We start from the raw sequence: 15909 nt of genomic DNA, 5'->3' as shown, positions 1-15909 counted from the left end.
CGGTGCTGAACCGAAGAAGGGAAGTAATATGAGCAAAAGTTACCATCTAAAGAGAAAAAATGAACAAAAATTATGGTTGCCACGAACAAATATTTTGCCTTGTAGGAGCAAAAATGAAAACATCTAAAAACAGAGAGAAGAGACAAAACGATAAACTTCAGAGGAAAAAGTGGTTGACATCAGCTAAATCATCAACATGTGTCGTTATGAAGAAAATCTGACTAATGTCAAATTCAAAATCAGTAGACAGGCAAATAGACGCTCGCTTGCTTTATTCAACATATATACGGTCCAGCTCAACACACTGGCCTACCACAACCCTTCATCCATGCCATCCCACGGGCTTTGCATTGCGGCCAAAACTAGTTCATCAACAGGAAAATAAACACAACTCGCCGCAACGTGAACGAGCACGCTTCTGGCCACACATGAACGTGCACATGCAGCGTTCCTTATTTGCAATGGGAAATATACAACAATAACATAATGTCATAACATCGATCAGATGGAGATGCTGTTGGGGATGCCCTTGGCCGTGATCCCGGTGGCGCTCTCACCATCGATGTCAGATGTGTTGGGGTAGAGCAGCATGTAGGGGAATTTTGCTGGCCCATTCCGGTTCTTGAGTTGACGATTCGCGTTCATGTTCATGATTCTCTTCTCGATGTCGATCAACTTCTGGCTGAAGTCCTCGAACGCCTTTTTCGCCTTGATATCTGATGTCCACTTTGGCTCATCGCGCTGCCCCAGGTAGACTTCGTCGGAGGAGTGGTTGGACAGGACCTCGATCACGGACACTCCAATGATGCTTTGGAGCTGGCTCGTGATGGTGTGGATGAAGGCCAGGTCTGGGTCAGTCTCCACCTCCTTGTACTCCTTGGTGCCCGGCTCCGGCATCTGCCGTCGGCTCACCGTCGGACGGTTGGGGAGGTAGCCGGCGTACGAGTACTGGCCAAAGTTGACGGCGGCATGCAACGCAGAGGCGATCCAGATGATGGTGGCGCATGACCTGACGAGCTCGTTCAAGGTTGTCATCTTGGGCCACCAGGGCTGGTCTTTGATGTCGCCATGGCCGACCTCACGCACCTCCTTCCACCATGCCTGTAGCTCGACGTCGGACCGAAGCACGTCATCACAGGGATAGTAGATCCTGCAGTACTCGTCAACCCAAGTCTCGATGGCCGACCAGACGGCCAACCCATCCACCGCGTACGGATAGTCCTTGATGTGCAGCGACACTCCGCACGGGCTCTCCGTGTCCTCCTTCGCCACACCCCTCTTGATCAGGTCTACCGGCAGTGCCTGCTCGGTGAAGTTCCAGTTCCTATAGACTTCAGAGGAGATTCTCAGTGCGTGCTCACCTGGACAGACGGTCATCTCGAAGAAGCCACCGGCGCTGATGAGGACCTGGCGTGCCAGGGCGTTGATGGTCATGGTGTCGCGGTAGTGTGGCTGCAGGAGCTTGTGGATGGGGTGCGTGACGCTGAGCTGCCGGTTGGTGGCGATCACGAATGGCTCGATGACGGCGTGCGTATGGAGCCAGTGGCTGATGAGGCCGTGCCACGCGGAATCGTTCACGGCGGCGTAGGCCTTGGCCAGCTGCCAGATGGTGTCCTGGACAGCCCTCTCCGACTCCGAGCCACTGGAGGGGGGCGTGTAGACCTTGCTGTCGGCGCCGACCACTTTGGTGCCGAGGTCGTTAAGTAGGGGCTTGCTGAGCTCGATGGCGATTGGCTTGAGAGTGCCGTCGTCTTGCAGGAAGAGCAGCGTCCTGGTGGCGTAGACGAATGTGTTTGGGAGGCTGTTGATCTTTAGCAGGTGAGGCATGAAGTTGTCGTGGTGGTCTAGGATGAAGAGCCTCTTGGCGTCGATTGCCTTGTCAACATTGAGCTTGCCGAGGTTGTGTTGGATGTGCTCCACCGTGATCTTGCTCGTCTGGTCGCCGTACCCCTCAAGCGTGCTCCTTGGAGGGAACACGTTCAGGCGGGTGATGATGTGTGGGTTGAGGCCGGCGAGCATCTCCCGGGCGAACTCCTCGTCCGTCCGCCACGCGAGCTTGTCCTCCTTGATGACATGCGGCATGGGCATCTTGAGGAGGAAGTCCCCGCCGGCCGGCATGATGCTCCTCAGCGGCGGGAACGATTTGAACAGCTCGTCCAGGGCAGGGATGTCGGGGATCTTAAGCCCGCCTTCGTAGAGCTTGTACATGTCCTCGAAGTCGTCGAACTCGCGCGGCGAGACGGAGTCGAACTGCTGGCGGAGGAGGGGGAGGATGCCGCCGGAGATGGCCTTGATGAGGTAGGCCGTGAAGTCGGCTTTCTTGACGTGGTTGAAGTTCTCGTCGCGGGGGACATAGAACTGTTGGAGCACAGGCAAGACGTTCCTGCTCTCGCACGTGGGGTCGGTCACCATGGGCTTCCTGCCGGTGCGGCCTCGGCGCGGGTATGGGTACAAGCTGTCGGGGCCGCCGAGGGTGGGGCGAGGGTTCTTGTGGTCTGGATCACCAAGGTCGTTGTAGAGGTCGTAGCGGTACACGCGGTCGTGCTCCTCGTAGGCGCCGTTCTTCTGCCTGGGGTCGTCCCCTCGCAGGATCCGGAGCTCGTCCTCTCGGAACGGCTGCAGCAACGTCGGCATCTCGCTTGGCAGGTACGTCTGCATGGCATATCGTGCTTGTTCAGTTCACTTACTAATATTTCATGGTCCGATGCGGAAGCTGATGTAAGTTTATCCTCCTTCTACTATTTTATATAAAAAAAGTTAAATGTTCATGGAACCGGTACAGAAATATGTCTAGCTAGAGCTAGGCAAGCACACTTACGTCGTTGGTGAAGAAGACTCGGTCGTAGTGGTACTTGTTGGTGTTGTAGACCCATGAGTTTGCGACGAAGACGATGGGGCCGGCGTGGCCGGGGACGTCGTCGATGGTGATGGTCTTGAGGAGAAACTGGGTGGCGTGGTAGTTTCGAACGATGACGGCGCCAGGAATGCCTTGCTTCTTCACGTCCCAGTCGAAGGTGACATCGTAGGTGGTATCGCCGTGGTTGATCGGGGGCAAGTGGAGCACCCAGTGTTCAACCCGCTCCTCTTCGCCCAAGAGACCCCTGGTGCCACTCTCGTCATCTGCATCCGTCCATGCGATCGTTAGCTTGCTTAATCACTTTGGGGGGGGGGGGGGGGGGGGGGGGGGGGTCTAGCTATACATAAATGAAGGATGTGTGTATCAATCGCTGCAGAGACCAAGTTCTTTTCGTTGCATCCATTGTGCAAATCGTTCGCTCTCACGCATCCTTCTAAGCAATCATTAGGGACGACAATTTCTATGTTTACATCATTGCAAATTTTTATTTTTTGTTGTTGATGTAACATGGCAATTTCCCTGCAGCCGGCATGGCATATTCTGAGCATTCTTTTTAGACTGAAATTCTGCATATATATTGCAACCATGACAAACCCCTGAAAACTCATGGAAATTACTCTGCCGCAGCATAAGCAATTTGCTGACAATGCTTTTATACAACATGACAATTTTTACTTTGAAATGGCAAATCCTTATACAACGGTATGGCCATTTTATCTGTTTTCGCATGACAATTTTAGAGCATTTGATTGGGGTGTTCTTTTTAGCAAACTAAAACGTTCGTTCCTTCCTAACTGACAGGGGAATTATCGTTCGTTCGGGTCACCCCATGGGGGAACTTCATATGTGTATTGACGTCTTTTTTCCCCTCTATTCCGGGAAAGAAAGTAATATGCTCTTGTTAAATATGAGGGGGTTGTTAGATCTTAGTCGAATGAGATTTAATAAAGTCTTAATCAAGTGATAGAATATGCAAAATGGAAAAAGAATTTTTTTGCATGAAAGTCTCAGTCAACTGAGATTTAACAATCCCGTAAATATAAACACATAGGATATGGATGGATGCTCTTGGATGTTCCTTACTGGGGTCGGCGACGGTGGAGCTGATGAGCTGGCAGGTGACGCCTTTGGTGGTGACCTCGTCCCAGGTGTCGTGGCTGAGGGGTTGCTGCCAGTGGTTCAAGTCGAGGAGGTTCCTGCGCATGAGCACCACCTTCCCCTTGAGCTGCGGCGGCGTCATCCACCCGAACATCTTCCTCACGCTCTCACTCCGCTCCTTGGCTGGCTAGTTGATCGATCTACTAGCGCTCAGGCTGCTTGCTTGCTTTGGGACGAGGAAGCTCACGAGTGCCCTTTTATAGGAACCAGGGGTCGGAGGAGCGTGTGCCGGAGCTACCTCTGCGTGTTACACGCCTATGGTTGCCGTCGTTCTCTACGTACCCTGGCAGGCCCGCGTCGTCTTCCTTCCCGGCGTCCGGTTCTCGCAGCGACGTGTGGCGCCGGCCGGCCTCCACCGGTCGCGCGTTATCGCGTCGCTGCATGCGGACGATTCAGTCGATGCCATGCAAATAACCCATGTGAATTTGCATGTGCGTATGTGTGTACATGGAAGACCTATCAAGTGATCACAAGGCGACGGAGTTGAAGAAGATGCGTCCACCGTACGTACACCGTAAGTACTAATACGTAGTCCTGCCAGTAGTTACTTGATTAATCTAGTGGTTATAGCTTCTACTGGAATGTCTGAAAACGCAGGACCGGACGTACATACAGGAGATAAGGCTCGGGAACCAGGGACGATGGGAGGAGGAGGGAGAGCAGGAGAACCATACATTGATACATGTTATGTACGTGCGTGCTACTCAACGCTACTCGTCATCGCTGTCTAATGGCCTGCGCATTCGTCGTCGTCCGAACCCTAGCTTGCTAGCTGACACTGTCGTCTCGTCTCTCGTGATACATGCTCCGATCTCGACTTGTACTATTGACTTCGGAAGTTCCTACGGAATGTCAAGGCTCCAGCTAAAATTAATTTTTTTTTCTATGGCTTCTCAGCGGAAAAATGATTTTGATCAGAGACAATCTTTTAAAAAGGGGCTGTGTTTTCTGTGGAAAGGATGAGACCATTGATCATCTTTTCTTTTCATGCTTTGTTGCTAAACTCGTTTGAAGCCTAATTAGATGTGCTTTTGATTTGCGATCAGTTCCTGCTGATCTAAATGATTGCTTTGGGGGGTGGATAAAAAGCTTCTCTAAGAATGACAAAAAATTAGTTCTGATGGGCACTTCTGCCTTGCTATGGACAATTTGAAGATCTCGTACTGATACTATCTTTGATAGGAAAAAAAATGAATGATCCTCTAGGATTGATTAAACAGATGTGCAACTGGATTTTGAATTGGGCTGTGTTGCAGATAAAGGACCCAGGGAAAAAACTGTTGATGCCAGGGACAAGGCTAATAGAGCAGGTAGCAAGTGAAATATATAGGGGCTTCTCAAGGGCGGAGATTTGGCGTTCCAAGACTGGATGTCTAAAAAACCTGGTTGATTCACAAAGCCTATCCACTTCATCATATATGTCTCGTTCTCCCTCCGGTCCTTTTTAGTTTTCATATAAGTTTTGTCGGAAATCAAAGTATTTGTACTTTGACCAAACTTGTATATAAAAGTATCAACATTCACAAAGTCAAATCAATATTGTTAGACTCATTACGAAATGTAATTTCATGGAATATATATTTGGTATTGTAGATGTTGATATTTCTAAATTTATATTTAGTCAAAATTTGCAAAGTTTGGCTTGACACAAATCTAACTGTGCGTATGTGTGTGTACAGTAGGCCTATTAATTTCTTTTTTGCGATCTAGTAGACCTATTAATTGATCACATGGCGACGGAATTGAAGAAAATGCATGAATGATTGTCCGGTACGCGCGCGCTCATCCGTACGGACGTACACTGCTGATGGCACTCCTAAGTAAGAGCATCTCCAGCCGTTGTGCCCCCCAGGAGGCATTTTTTTCTGCCTCCTGGGGTTGCCCCGGCAGAAATTTTGCACTGGGGAGGAGAAACTTTCCAGCCGCCCCCACCCAAATACTCGCACACGCCGCTCCTGCACGGCCTCGAGGGAAAACTGAAAACTGCAGACAATGGAGAACGAATTCAGTTAGAAAAGGAGCAGCAGCCGAAGATCGATGCTCAATCCAGTATACATGGAGATCTACGCGGAGATGCGTCGGAGGTGCCGGAGAAGGAGGCGTTGGTCTGGTTGGCAGCCCGTAGTCGGGGAGCTCCCTGTCTTGACCTGGAGGCGGAGAAGATCGGGAAGCCGCCGGCGACTAGTAGATCGGGAGATCGGGAGGCGCGGCCTCGGGGAGGGGAGAAGGCGAGATGGAGGCCTCCATGAGAGGCGGCGGACGAGCAGGAGTGAGAGGTGGTGGCGGCGGTGGAGGGCCATGGCGACGAGCGCCGTTGTAACGCCCTCGATGCGGCTATATCTCCCACGTGTCGAAGCACGACTTAGAGGCATAACCGCATTGAAAGCAATGTCGCAAGTGAGGTAATCTTCACACAACTCATGTAATACATAAGGGAAAGAGATACATAGTTGGCTTACAATCGTCACTTCACACAATACATGAATAAAACATTACATCATCCAGATACACACAAGGTCCTACTACGGAACCAAAATAAAAGAAGACTACCCCAAATGCTACACAGATCCCCGATCGTCCCAACTGGGCTCCACTACTGATCAACTGGAAACGGAACAACTTAACGAACATGATCTTCATCGAACTCCTCCTAGAGCTCAGGTTGCGTCGTCTGCACGGTATCATCGGCACCTGCAAACTGGTTTTGGAAGTAACTGTGAGTCACAGGGACTCAGCAATCTCACACCCTCGCGATCAAGACTATTTAAGCTTATAGGTAAGGTAATGGTATGAGGTGGAGCTGCAGCAAGCGAATAGCATATGTGGTGGCTAACACACGCAAATGAGAGCGAGAAGAGAAGGCAAAGCACGTTCGAGAAATCTATGAGCAAGAAGTGATCCTAAAACAACCTACGTCAAGCATAACTCCAACACCGTGTTCACTTTCCGGGCTCCGCCGGAAAGAGACCATCACGGTTACACACGCGGTTAATGTATTTTAAATTAAGATCAATTTCAGGTTTTCTACAACCGGACATTAACAAAATCCCATCTGCCCATAACCGCGAGCACGGCTTTCAAAAATTCAATCCCTGCAGGGGTGTCCCAACTTAGCCCATCACAAGCTCTCACGGTCAACGAAGGATATTCTTTCTCCCAAGACAATCCGATCAGACTCGGCATCCCGGTTACAAGACATCCTTGACAATGGTAAAACAAGTCCAGCAACACCGCCCGAATATGCCGACAAATCCCGATAGGAGCTTCACATATCTCGTTCTCAGGGCACACTCAGATAGGTCAAGCTACGAGTAAAACCAGCCCTCGAGTTTCCCCAAGGTGGCCCCGCAGGCTGCCCATTTCGGACCAACACTTAGAGAAGCACTGGCCCGGGGGGTTAAAATAAAGATGACCCTTGAGTCTGCAGAACCCAAGGGAAGAAGAGGCTAGGTGGCGAATGGTAAAACCAAGGTTGGGCATTGCTGGAGGAGTTTTATTCAAGGCGAACTGTCAAGGGATTCCCATTATAACCCAACCGTGTAAGGAACGCAAAATCCGGGAACATAACACTGATATGACGGAAACTAGGGCGGCAAGAGTGGAACAAAACACCAGGCATAAGGTCGAGCCTTCCACCATTTACCAAGTATGTAGATGCATTAATTAAATAAGAGATATTATGATATCCCAACAAAATAATCATGTTCCAACAAGGAACAAACTCCAATCTTCACCTGCAACTAACAACGCTATAAGAGGGGCTGAGCAAAGCGGTAACATAGCCAAACAATGGTTTGCTAGGACAAGGTGGGTTAGAGGCTTGGCTTAACAATATGGGAGGCATGATAAGGCAAGTGGTAGGTATTGCAGCATAGGCATAGCAAAAGAGCGAGCAACTAGCGAGCAAAGATAGAAGTGATTTCGAGGGTATGGTCGTCTTGCCTGAAATCCTGCAAGGAATAAGAACGAGTCCATGAAGAAGACAAACGGACGAAGTCGAACGGATCCTCACAACTCCGGAACGGAACCGAAGCTAACGAGGGAAACAACCCGGAAAGAAGCAAACAACATAGTAAACAACCAACACATAAACATGACATGATGCACAACCAAGTATGATGCATGTCCGGTTTAAAATGCATGGCATGGCAAAGGGCACAAACAAAACTTACAAGTTAAGTGGAGCTCAGTATGCAATGAGTTGCATATTGACGAAACACCACATCAATTATTTAGTTCTCTCCCGGTTAGGTACTCAACAATATTAAATGTTGGTTAACATGGTAAGAGGTGAAGCATAACAAAACTATACCATCTAAACAACAATTTAAATGGGGCCGGATATAACAAACAACAAATCCGGTAAATCCCCATATGCATTTAGTAATTAATGCAAACAACAATTTTAAATGTTTAAAAGTTGTTAACATGATGCGGATGACATGTGCAAGTTTATGCAATTATTTATTAAAAGTTGACAAGAGCATTATGAAGCATTTGTCACCGTGGTGGAAAGAAAAGGGATGCCACGGCAACGATAACGGTAACGGTGCCACGGCAACGTTCCGGTTCCGGTACTCGATTGAGATGCCGGGGCAAAAAAGAAAGTGTGACAAGAGCGTGTCATGCAAGATGGTGGGGCACTCCCGGATACCGGGTGTCCCATGAGTCGACGATGGTGACAAGGCAACAGAGGGGCAACGTGCACCGACAATTCGAGCGCGGAGCAAGCACGAGCATCTCATACATCACACATGAATTCGTTCACGGGCGGTCGTCTCGGGGTTATACCTTCGAAGCGTGCGTTTCGGGCGGAACGAATTCATAGAGGAAGTAGTCATTCACGGGTTGTCGAGGGAAGTAGTGGTACTATCGGTCATCGGTGATCCACGGGACGGTAGTGAAGGTAGAGGTACACGATGTCTTGTCGAAAATCACGGCGGCGGTAGTTGTACCCATGTTGTCGTCGAACTTGATGGAACCAATGTCCTCAAGGGTAGTCGTGGGAAGTAGTCGTACTCGCGAACTTGTCGGATCCACGGCGACGGTAGTTGGTCACGGCGTTTGTGACTCGCGGTTCTTCGGGCAACGGTAGTCGTGCACGTCCGTAGATGTTCGGGATCACGACGAGGGACTTGACGTCCACGGAGGGTCGACGGTAGTTGTTCTCGTATCATCGTGGAAGTAGTCGTACTCGGCGATAGTGGTACTTGGCGTTTCGTTCGGTACTCGTTCGAGCATCCAAGGTCTCCGGCACTACAGTAGTCAAACTTGACGTTTCCAAGGGGCTCCGGATGTCGTGGAACTTGGCGCAATCCGAGACAACGGTACCCGACGAACTGGATACGGTCTTAGAGCCACGGTCTTAGCATCAACAGAAAACGGAGGCGCATGAGAGGCGGTGTGGTACGCTGCTGCTGCTTGTGGATGGCGTGGATGGCACAACGTGGAGGGGCTCAAGAACGAGCACGGGACCGAGACCCTGGCCATGGCCTTGCGGGCGAAGGGCATAGGTGGAGACGGAAGCAGGGGCGCTGGCGGCTGGGAACGGAGGCAACAACGGTGGCCTCGCATGGGAAAGGCCGGCACGCGCGACGCTGCGGACGAGCCATGGGGCACGGCAGCGGATGGAGCACGAAGGGTAAGCAGAGGAACTCGCATCCATGGCAGCAAGGGACTTGATGATTCCGTCGACAAACTCATGGAACTTGGCGGGGAACGGCGAGGCGGCGGCAGTCCGGCGACGCGGTGCAGCAGTGAGCTCAGCGGTGCCTGGGCGCCGACAAGGAGAAAGCGGCGGGGCAGGGACGCGCGGCGGCGAGGCAAGTCGACGAGGAGGAGCCTGCGAGGGACCCTGGCACGAAGTGGAGGTGAACAGGGACGCGGGCGCCACGGGAGGAGCCGGGAAGAGCAGCTGCAGCAGGACCATGGGGTTCGGCGCGAGGAAGAGCGAGAGGAGGGAGAGGGGATCGGGCAAAGGGAGAGACATGGCGGCGCAGGAGGGAGATATGGGATCGAGGGAGATGAGATCGGGCGCGCTCTCCCTGGTGGCGCTGGGTGGAAGGGGTACGAGAGGGAGAGGTGTGCGAGGGATCAAAGGAGATGGCCTAGGGTTACGGGGGGAGATGGCTGGGCGTTAGGGATGGGCCTAGGAGAAGATGGGCCGACGCGGTGGAGGGTTGCTGGGCTAGCTACCACGCATAGAAGAGGTGGGAGAGAGAAAAGAGTAGGGCCTGACAGAAAAGAAAGGTTCTCCCCCTTTTTTTAATTCCAACACAAGAAGGAAAAAAAGGAAGGTTACAAATTTATTTGAAGGGTCAAATAAATTCGAATCAAGCTGGAATTTGGCATGCGGCTACTAGGACATATATCAAAGCACCACAACTAGAATTGGAGTGAGCAAGATTGCAAAGTTCCAAATTAAAAGCATTTGAATTTAATTCAAATGTTTTGAACAAGGGGGAATTTTGAAGTGCCCAAAAACGTTCGGGTTTTTGGTGGAGCTCCGGAAAATGACGAAAGGATATATGGCAAAGTTAGAGGTCAAGAGTTGTGATAACAAAGGCATTGGGATTTTGCAAGTGTGTTATGGTGAATTTCAAATTAAAGAAATATTTAATATAGCTCCCTACTATCGGGAGGATATGTGTTATAAAGAGAACTCACCATGTGAATTCCCTCGATTTAAATGGATCAAAGATCCATGCCATTTATTTAGTTGAGTTAAAAAAATGGCATGATGACATGATGCAAAGATGAATGCAACAGACAAAACAAATCACAGAACGAATCTCGGAAACCCTGGAAGGCATCTGAAGCTCCGGTCTTGGGGCGTCACAACACTCCACCACTACGGGAGGATCTCATCCCGAGATCTAGAATGGCACCGGAGGGACAACGGAAGAGAAAGAGGAGAGGTAAAACTAAGATGCTTCTTTGACAAACGAGTGAGACCAAAGAACCTTGAAAAGTAGAACAAATTGAAAGAAAGAATACAACGGAGATGAACGAAGTTGAAAAACACTCCGTTAAGACAGAGGAAAAGAAAGAACCAATTCGGGTAGCACTCCCGTTGAGAAGGGAGGCAAAACTTGATAAGATGAAAGAACTTGAGTAGATAACACAATGCTCCGGTTAAATAGATAAGCAAGAAAAGAACACGATCCTGACAAAACAAGAAGATGGGTTGAATTGAGCAACATCACAATGCCTCCGGATCAAGGAATAAAAGGTAGATCGTTGGAACCAAAGAACGGAGAAGAAAAACAACATCTTCTACCTCCGTTGAGCTTGAAAAGCATCTTAAAGAGAAGGGTCGCACGGAGTTGTTGGAAAACCAACAACGAAAAGAACAATGCTGTAGTGGACTTATGGAAAACATCTCGAAATTATGAGGTGAAATTTTGCCACTACTGGAAGCAATAGATTGGATTGATAAGAACAAGTAGACGAGAAAACTTATCTCACAGGGAGGATAAACGAAGAACTTGGATCATTTATAACCACCATAAATAGCAAAATCCTTAGGGAAAGCTTTAGGTGAAATATAACCAAAGATAACTCCAATGAAGAGGTTGATGGATTTAAAATTTCTCATTCTTAACAACATGTGAATCATGAAACATGAACTCAAATTATCAAGAATGACATAGTACCACCTCCAATGATACGGTAGAAAGAATTTCACACCGGATTGCAAGATGAAGAATGCTTGAGCTCCTCTGAAAGGAATGTTGATGAACACTTCGAGAAGGAATTAAATCATTGGTGAACCATCATGTAGAGCCTCCATGAAGGACTCCGGTAATAAAAGAATGATCAAACGAAAGGAAAAAAGAAGTTGAAAACACAAGGTGAAGCCTTGCGATTAATTTAGATGGAGCTTTGCGACGAGATAAAACGGAAAACTTGGAACTTCGGAAAGAAAAGATGTAGCATCTCGAACCGAGAATGTGATATAATGAACCACTCCGGAAAGCGGGAATTGAATTTACTCGATGAAACAAGAATAAGAATTACATTATGCTTATCCCTCATCAATTAAAATTGATGACAAGCAATGGATTTGGCATACTACTTATTCTCGTAGCACAAACTTGAGAAGGTCTTCAACGAACCACCGGTAGGATTGGAAAAAACGAATGAATTGATATGATAACGAATGACAAGAACTCTTGCACGAACCACCGTAAGAATTAAAATGATCAAAGGAAAGATAAAGGAACACCGGGAAGAATTATGAAATGAATGAGGATACTTGAGAGAATTTAGATTCAAGTGAACGAAGAGATCCCGAGGTGATTAGAGAAATTTGAATGATGCACCGGTAAGATTTGGAGAACGAAAGCTGAAAGCTGAGAATGAATAATTATGAGATGATGGGCTCCGGAGAATCAAACTGAAAGACTCTTGAATTGCTCCGGATGGGTGAAAAGAATTCTCACAATCGAAAACAATTATGAGAGGATGGCCTCAAGCTAGAACCATGAATCTTCAAGAGAATAGATAAGATTTGGAGGGAAAAAAACTCTTCTTCGGTCTTCAAGTGTTGAGAATGACGATGAGAAACACCACCATGAATTGTTGAAGCACTCCGGAATTAAAATTGGAAAGGTTGAACCAACAATGAAAAGAATTTGACAGATCTTGGAGAAAGACATATGACTGATGACAATTCATTCTTACGTCAAGCTTCAAAAATAATTTAGGATATCTCCGGGAAAATTAGAAGAGTCAGGTAAGATCCTGGGAAAAGACCTGTGGGTTAGGGCCCACTGAAAAGAAACACCGTTGAAGTGAATTAAGAGAGAGATTGCCCCGGTTGAATTAAATGGCTTGAATAAGGTAAGACCTCGAAATAGGTTGAACGGATCTTGGAAGACAAGACAAGCCTTCTGAGATATCTTCAGCACTCCGGAACAATTGAATAGCGAGAAATGAATGAATATGAGAAGCACCGGCATGAGAAGGTATTTGAAACGAGGAAAAAGATATGATCAATAACGCTTGATTTGAATCCACCGGAGAAGGAAAAGAATGAAGAATAATGAACTAGTAGAGCATCTTCAAGAGAACCACCAGGTAAGAACATTGATTGAAAAGAACGAAGAGACTTCACATGAATAAAATGGATAGTGATAAAGAACTCTGAGTCCTTGAAGAAAAAGGGAGTGGGTGGGTGGGAAAAACAAAGGCAACTTGGAGGCTGATGAAACAAATACCATTGAGAAGAACTGATACTTGATCTTGCGGATGTTGAAGTGATCGGATCCACTTGAAGAGAAACACACAGGTGAAAAGGATTGACATGACCATATCAATTATTAAGAAGGATTGGTATTCACATCGGAGTATGAGAACACCGTTTAGAAAAGGGATGGAATCCACCTTTGACTTCGAAGCAACTCGAATACCACAACTGAAAACAAAAACAAAGGATTGGCTTGCAGAATAAGCCGGAACAAACATATGATAGAGATTTCGTCCAAAGTTTTCATGGTGGGGCCTACACGGGCTCGATCGTATAGCACCATCATGTACAAGGCAGTGCACATGACATACGAAGCGTCCCCGAGTCAGCATAGCCAAGGACTCTTTAAGACACAATGAGACCACTGTAAAACCAATCGTGGATAGGCGGACCACTAGACGTCGAACCCCAATTTCATATCATACATCTGTCGGAAACATATCCTAAGAGCTACTTGAATTCCCACTTATAAACTCCCGAAATTTTCCGGTTATGCAATCAGGTGTTGGGGATACAGGGGAAGCATAATATCTCACCCAAAACTAACAAATCCTACATCCAGATGTATCCATCCTTCAACACATAACCAAGAAACCTTCGGAAATCGTTTAACTCAACCTTCGAAAACCTCCCCAGTACTGGGTGGCGTCGAGGTTATCTCACCAACAACTGCATAAAAGAGATTTTCGATGTCGGCGAAACTCAGGTATTCCAGAACTGTAACGATAAAATTGTGACGACAACACCTCGGAGCTCAACTCCCCGGGACACTGCCACAACCCCTAAATGTCAGGAGGCACCAACAACAATGTTCTCGTCACAAAACCATCGGAACGATTCCAAGATACCCGCGTGATCCTAAAAAAAATTAGTGAAAATTTGAGAAGAGAAGAGTCAAAACTCTACGTCAGGATGCCTCACCAGAGCGACGAAGGGACTGAGGAGTAAAAAGAAGTCCTACTCTCCAATATATATAATCCTAAGACTCAAAACATTATTCTAGACTCAACAACGCCAGTGATTAGATCAAGTAGGGGGCTCCTAAGTCGGGGAAGGCTCTGATTACCAACTTGTAACGCCCTCGATGCGGCTATATCTCCCACGCGTCGAAGCACGACTTAGAGGCATAACCGCATTGAAAGCAATGTTGCAAGTGAGGTAATCTTCACACAACCCATGTAATACATAAGGGAAAGAGATACATAGTTGGCATACAATCGCCACTTCACACAATACATGAATAAAACATTACATCATCCAGATACACACAAGGTCCGACTATGGAACCAAAATAAAAGAAGACTACCCCAAATGCTACACAGATCCCCGATCCTCCCAACTGGGCTCCACTACTGATCAACTGGAAATGGAACAACATAACGAACACGATCTTCATCGAACTCCTCCTAGAGCTCAGGTTGCGTCGTCTGCACGGTATCATCGGCACCTGCAAACTAGTTTTGGAAGTAACTGTGAGTCACAGGGACTCAGCAATCTCACACCCTCGCGATCAAGACTATTTAAGCTTATAGGTAAGGTAATGGTATGAGGTGGAGCTGCAGCAAGCGACTAGCATATATGGTGGCTAACATACGCAAATGAGAGCGAGAAGAGAAGGCAAAGCATGTTCGAGAAATCTATGATCAAGAAGTGATCCTAGAACAACCTACGTCAAGCATAACTCCAACACCGTGTTCACTTCCCGGGCTCCGCCGGAAAGAGACCATCACGGTTACACACGCGGTTGATGTATTTTAAATTAAGATCAATTTCAGGTTTTCTACAACCGGACATTAAAAAATTCCCATCTGCCCATAATCGCGAGCACGCCTTTCAAAAGTTCAATCCCTGCAGGGGTGTCCCAACTTAGCCCATCACAAGCTCTCACGGTCAATGAAGGATATTCCTTCTCCCAAGACAATCCGATCAAACTCGGCATCCCGGTTACAAGACATCCTCGACAATGGTAAAACAAGTCCAGCAACACCGCCCGAATGTGCCGACAAATCTCAATAGGAGCTGCACATATCTCGTTCTCAGGGCACACTCAGATAGATCAAGCTACGAGTAAAACCAGCCCTCGAGTTTCCCCGAGGTGGCCCCGTAGGCTGCCCATTTCGGACCAACACTTAGAGAAGCACTGGCTCGGGGGGTTAAAATAAAGATGACCCTTGAGTCTGCAGAACCCAAGGGAAGAAGAGGCTAGGTGGCGAATGGTAAAACCAAGGTTGGGCATTGCTGGAGGAGTTTTATTCAAGGCGAACTGTCAAGGGGTTCCCATTATAACCCAACCGTGTAAGGAACGCAAAATCCGGGAACATAACACCGATATGACGGAAACTAGGGCGGCAAGAGTGGAACAAAACACCAGGCATAAGGCCGAGCCTTCCACCCTTTACCAAGTATATAGATGCATTAATTAAATAAGAGATATTGTGATATCCAACAAAATAACCATGTTCCAACAAGGAACAAACTCCAATCTTCACCTGCAACTAACAACGCTATAAGAGGGGCTGAGCAAAGCGGTAACATAGCCAAACAATGGTTTGCTAGGACAAGGTGGGTTAGAGGCTTGGCTTAACAATATGGGAGGCATGATAAGGCAAGTGGTAGGTATTGCAGCATAGGCATAGCAAAAGAG

The 15909-nt window shown here is 47.9% G+C and overlaps 1 protein-coding gene across 1 annotated transcript; it reads right to left on the bottom strand.

Annotated features, from left to right (window-relative positions):
* Positions 1-243: 243 nt before the first annotated feature.
* Positions 244-4195, bottom strand: LOC125515877 (putative linoleate 9S-lipoxygenase 3). Its single transcript, XM_048681367.1, has 3 exons — positions 3941-4195; positions 2819-3120; positions 244-2652 (listed from the first exon to the last, which is right to left on the bottom strand). The coding sequence occupies exons 1-3, from the start codon at positions 4107-4109 to the stop codon at positions 502-504; spliced, it is 2622 nt and encodes an 873-aa protein (XP_048537324.1). The 5' UTR covers positions 4110-4195; the 3' UTR covers positions 244-501.
* Positions 4196-15909: the final 11714 nt, after the last annotated feature.

This window comes from Triticum urartu, chromosome 6 (genome assembly GCF_003073215.2).
Source record: "Triticum urartu cultivar G1812 chromosome 6, Tu2.1, whole genome shotgun sequence".
In the NCBI taxonomy this organism is placed as follows: domain Eukaryota; kingdom Viridiplantae; phylum Streptophyta; class Magnoliopsida; order Poales; family Poaceae; genus Triticum; species Triticum urartu.
The sequence above is the reverse complement of the archived record's forward strand: the minus strand, read 5'-3'. Positions and strand labels throughout refer to the sequence as shown.